Consider the following 5,604-nt stretch of genomic DNA (forward strand, 5'->3'; position numbering starts at 1 on the left):
TTTCCACAAAAAATTTTTTCTTAACTGTTAAAGTTCTCACAAATTTATTTATATCCAAAATTGTCCGATAAACATCAAAATGATGTGTAGGAGAGAAACCCAGTCCTTTCCACAGGACCGAGCTTTCTTCATCTGTAATGATTTGTGCAGAAATGTTAATGACTTGAAAATCCTCTTTTTTATTCCTTTTCCGTTTGTCCTTGTTACGCTCCGAAGCTCTTCTTCCTATGTTTTCTGCCACCGCGCCTTCCTCGTTTTTTGACTGTCTTCTCGCATCGCGATTCTTGTGAGTGTTCACATATTGCGGTTCTGAGTCCCCGCTAGTGTCCGTGGTATCTGAACAATCTGAATTTTCAGTAAACTCCTGGTCAGAAGAACTAAATTCACATGGAGCGATTCTCTGTCGTGGCTTACTTGCGACATTGAATCGCTCTATTCCAGTATTCCGCAAAACCTGGCATTATCAGCTATCTCGGATATACTGATGAGATTTTCTAAATATTCTGTGGATTTGAGACATTACATTATTGAGGTGGTAGATTTTGTGTTAAAACACAATTATTTTATGTTTGATAACAATTTTAATTTGCAGCGCACGGGTGCTTCAATGGGAGCAAAGTCATTACCAGCTCGGGCTAACCTTTTTGTTTTTTGGTGGGAGGAGCAGTTTATTTTTTCTGACACCAATCCATTTTCCACATGCCTCGCATGGTATGGGAGGTATGTAGACAATGTGATCATCATTTGGTCGTCTGACCATCTGACCGTTGATGCATTCATGACATATATCAATAATAATCTGTTCAATCTTAAAGGGGTATTCCAGGCAAAAACTTTTTATTTATATATATATATATATATATATATATATATATATATATATATATATATATATCAACTGGCTCCAGAAAGTTAAACAGATTTGTAAATTACTTCTATTAAAAAATCTTAACCCTTTCAGTACTTATGAGCTTCTGAAGTTAAGGTTGTTATTTTCTGTCTAAGTGCTCTCTGATGACACCTGTCTCGGGAAACGCCCAGTTCAGAAGAGGTCTGCTATGGGGATTTGCTTCTAAACTGGGCGTTGCCCGAGACAGATGCTTGACAAAGGCAGTTTGCCGAAACGTTGCACCGCTATCACATTTGTGGTGTGAATAAACTTGGAAGCCTTTCCACTTGATCCTGGACCTCTGATTATTTGTGCTGTGGTGGAGATTGCATATTTATGGACTGCTGACCTGCCAGTTGGCTGACCACGTGCACTTACAGAGGGGGTCTTTGCTGGCTCTTTCGCTTGGAGTTATTACTATATAAATATATATATATATATATATATATATATGTCAAAGAAGAAAGCAGCACTCCTAAAGCGTGAGTAGGTGCCTCCAGCTAGGATCCGGGTCCAGGATCCTGCATACGTAGTTCCAAGGAAAATGCTGTGGCACTCAAGGTATGGTGAAAAAATGAAAATTATTTATTCATCCCAAATGTGCAAAGAGCGACGTTTCGATGGTCTCACACCATCATTTTTCAAGTGGCTTGATAATGATGGTGTGAGACCATTGAAACGTTGCTCTTTGCACATTTGGGATGAATAAATAGTTTTCATTTTTTCACCATACCTTGAGTGCCACAGCATTTTCCTTGGAACTACGTATGCAGAATCCTGGACACGGACCCTAGCTGGAGGCACCTACTCACGCTTGGAACTATATATATATATATATATATATATATATATATACACACAAATCAAAAAATATGTTGCAGTCTCTTGTAATACCTTTTTTATTGGACTAACAGAATTTTGTAGAGACAAGCTTTCAGGATTCCTCCCTTTATCAAGTCCAATAGACAAGGACTAATGATCAAAGGACTTTATAAATTATCAGAGAGGAATCCCAAAAGTTAGTCCAATAAAAAAGGTATTACAATCTACATCACTGGACTAATATGGCTACTCACATTTACTATACAGATATACACATACCTGAAGATGGTTTAGAACCCTGTGATGTCACACATGCTTGTGATGATGTCACCGTAAGCTGTACAAGGAGGTGCGCGCCGGCTGCAGTCTCTTCAGTGTGTTTTGCATTCACAACCTGTGGTGCAAAGTGTTTGTTAGAGAGTTTCTATTTGCGATAGAGAATTCAAGATTTTGACCGTTCCTTGTCTGAAGAGAGAACCACAAGGTAAGTCTCAGCCTCTTCTATTCATACATACACAGGGCTTTTTGTTTGACAGTTTTTTTTATTGCTGTTGCTTTTTTTTTAGCAAAAAAAAACAAGAAATTAATTTCCAAAAGAAATAACAAAAGTTATATTTCTCATAGCATTGTGACAATACTTGGCTTAGGCATTAAACATAATAAAACGCACAGATAGTATCATGACCAGAGCTTTTTCTTGCAAAACTGCTAAAATGCAATTATGCCCAAAAAAGCCCCCAAGAAAAAGAGTCCTAATTCATGAAGTTCTAAAAGATATAAGTCTATGAGAAAGATTTGGTGGTGTAGTCAAAGAATAACAGAAAGATTAGGGCAGAAATATAATAGTATATAATAGAATTCTGTGTGTACTAACAATAGAAATACTCCGGGTACTCCGAAAGGGAAAATTTTCAAATCAACTAGTGGCAGAAAGTCATATAGGGGACGGATAGATCCCAATAAGGTGGGGTAGGTTCATTATTAGTAAATGTATATAGCAGGATAGCCCAATTGTATCTACAGTATGAAGTTCACATGGCCCAGTGACCATACAGCCAAGCCCTTATAATCCACCATTACTGGGACAGATTCAGAGTTGTCAGATATTACTAGGACCGGACAGGTTCAGGGTTATCAGATATTACTAGGACCGGACAGGTTCAGGGTTATCAGATATTACTAGGACCGGACAGGTTCAGGGTTATCAGATATTACTAGGACCGGACAGGTTCAGGCTTATCAGATATTACTAGGACCAGACAGGTTCAGGGTTATCAGATATTACTAGGACCGGACAGAATCAGGGTTATCAGATATTACTAGGACCGGACAGGTTCAGGGTTATCAGATATTACTAGGACCGGACAGGTTCAGGGTCCTCAGATATTACTAGGACCGGACAGGTTCAGGGTTATCAGATATTACTAGGACCGGACAGGTTTAGGGTTATCAGATATTACTAGGACCGGACAGGTTCAGGGTTATCAGATAATACTAGGACCGGACAGGTTCAGGGTTATCATATATTACTAGGACCGGACAGGTTCAGGGTTATCAGATATTACTAGGACCGGACAGGTTCAGGGTTATCAGATAATACTAGGACCGGACAGGTTCAGGGTTATCAGATATTGCTAGGACCGGACAGGTTCAGGGTTATCAGATATTACTAGGACCGGACAGGTTCAGGGTTATCAGATATTACTAGGACCGGACAGGTTCAGGGTTATCAGACATTGGTAACCTCAGGGAAGACGTCTCCATATAAAACACTTATAGAGAAGCCTCTTCTTCTGAGGCTGCGATGGTCTTAGTGTTATCTTGTGGTTCTGTGCTGGACATTTCTGCTCTGTATGAAGGATCTATTGTATAATGACAGGAATGATGACATGTTATCTAATGTGTTCACTTATTTCTCTCTCTCTAGCGTTTTCAGGCTCTGACCTGTGACCATGGCCTCTCCACAAGACCCATTGCTGAAGGAGGAGGAAGAAGCAATGGAGGACCATAGTGATATGGATGTAGAAAAGGGCGATATCCCTGAGAGGCAGAACCTGCCATCTCTAAGCGTGATGTCCACCGCACGTTCCATCATCACCGTAGTGATCCTCGCCTTTGTTAATTTGCTCATCTATGCAAATCGCTCCAGCGTGGCGGGGGTGCTGCCTTATATACAGAAAGCATATGACACCAATGCTAGTCTGTCCGGCTTATTGAATACATTGTTCATTGGAAGCTACGTGCTGGTCGCACCAATTGCCGGATATTTGGGCGACCACTGTAATAAGAAATATACTGTTTGCGCAGGAGTCATCGTTTGGCTGAGCATGACACTTACCCTGTCATTCATCCCTGACGGGTATTTCCTGCTCTTCCTGCTGACGAGTGGACTGGTTGGAGCCGGAGAGGCGACTTTCTGCACCATCGCCCCCTCCATCATTGCAGACCTTTTTACAAGTGACCAGCGGACCCGCATGCTGAACGTGTTTTACTCCGTCATACCTGTAGGCTGCGGACTAGGATACATCATCGGGCCCAAAGTGACTGATGCAGCAAGGGGCGATTGGCACTGGGCATTTCGGGTCACCCCTGGCCTGGGCCTCATAGCTGTGGCTTTGATGATTTTGGTCACAAAGGAGCTTCCAAGAACGACTACAAACGGGAAGAAGAACAACAAATCCCAGAAGTTTGCCAAATGGGCGACAGATCTGAAAAAACTATTTAAAAATCGAAGTTTCATGTTAACCACCATGGGATCGATGGCTGTATCCTTCATAGTGGGAGCCATAGGTGTATGGGGTCCGTCATACCTGACCCACGCACGAACACTCCTACAAGAGAAGGACCCTTGCCGTGCTGAACCGTGTGACTATCACGACATCCTAATATTTGGTGTGGTTACAGTCGTTTCCGGCATTCTGGGAGTTGTAGCAGGGACGGAGATAAGTAAAAGATATCGCAAATCCAACCCACGGGCGGACCCGCTTGTGTGTGGATGCGCGATGATGCTCTCCGCCCCTTTTCTTCTGTTGGCATTGACTTTTGGCAACATCAGCCTCGTTGCCACCAACATCTTCATCTTCATCGGAGAGACGCTTCTGTCAGTAAATTTCACCCTCATATCTGACATTATACTAAAAGTAGTAACTCCGTGGAGGAGATCTTCAGCCCTGGCCGTGCAGATGACAATCTATCACCTCCTAATTGACGCCGGCAGCCCGTACCTCATCGGCCTGATATCTGACACCTACGAACGAGGATATGCCAAATCCCCTCTTCTGAAATACCGCAGCCTGGAGTATGCCCTCATGACCTGCACCATAATGGCAGTCATCGGAGGGGCCTTCTTCATGGCCACGGCCCTATATATAGAGAGGGACGAAAAAGAAGCAGAGATGGAATCAGAACCTCCGTCATCCTCCTCCTCCTCACTGCTTCCTGCCGATGAGGACCGCGCTTCAGACTGAGGAAAAGTCATTGCTTACCTTTATCTCGTTTACTTCATTAAAAAAAAAAATTAAGAAAAAAATAACTGCATTTGTTCTATGTTCCACTTTACCCCTTATTCTCTACCCAGGGGCGGACACAGACAGCAGAGGGCCCTTGTGCAAAGAATGTGCCTGTGCCCCCCCCCAATTGTTCAGCACCCCCTCTCCATGTGTCAGGTGGACCCCCATATGTCCCTTGCTGTATAAGTTTCTAATTATTTATTAAGGCCTCCCATATGCTGCAGCTCATTCAAGCCCCCACATTAGGTAGCATAGATTCCCAACATTAGGTAGCATAGATTCCCCACATTAGGTAGCATAGTTTCCTCACATTAGGTAGCATAGTTTCCCCACATTAGGTAGCATAGATTCCCTACATTAGGTAGCAGTTTCCCCACATTAGGT

General features: G+C 42.7%; 1 protein-coding gene across 1 annotated transcript; it reads left to right on the forward strand.

Moving 5' to 3' along the window:
* The first annotated feature begins 2,063 nt into the window (after window positions 1-2,063).
* LOC130367046 (protein spinster homolog 1-like) lies at window positions 2,064-5,221 on the forward strand. The gene is made up of 2 exons (XM_056569422.1): window positions 2,064-2,195; window positions 3,639-5,221. Exon 2 carries the CDS (start codon window positions 3,664-3,666, stop codon window positions 5,176-5,178), a length of 1,515 nt encoding a protein of 504 aa, XP_056425397.1. The 5' UTR covers window positions 2,064-2,195; window positions 3,639-3,663; the 3' UTR covers window positions 5,179-5,221.
* Window positions 5,222-5,604: the final 383 nt, after the last annotated feature.

This window comes from Hyla sarda, chromosome 4 (genome assembly GCF_029499605.1).
Source record: "Hyla sarda isolate aHylSar1 chromosome 4, aHylSar1.hap1, whole genome shotgun sequence".
Lineage (NCBI taxonomy): Eukaryota > Metazoa > Chordata > Amphibia > Anura > Hylidae > Hyla > Hyla sarda.

What these genes read in the sequence shown, in the direction of transcription:
- LOC130367046 (XM_056569422.1), top strand. Translation starts at nt 3,664, where the DNA reads ATGGCCTCTCCACAAGACCCATTGCTGAAGGAGGAGGAAGAAGCAATG.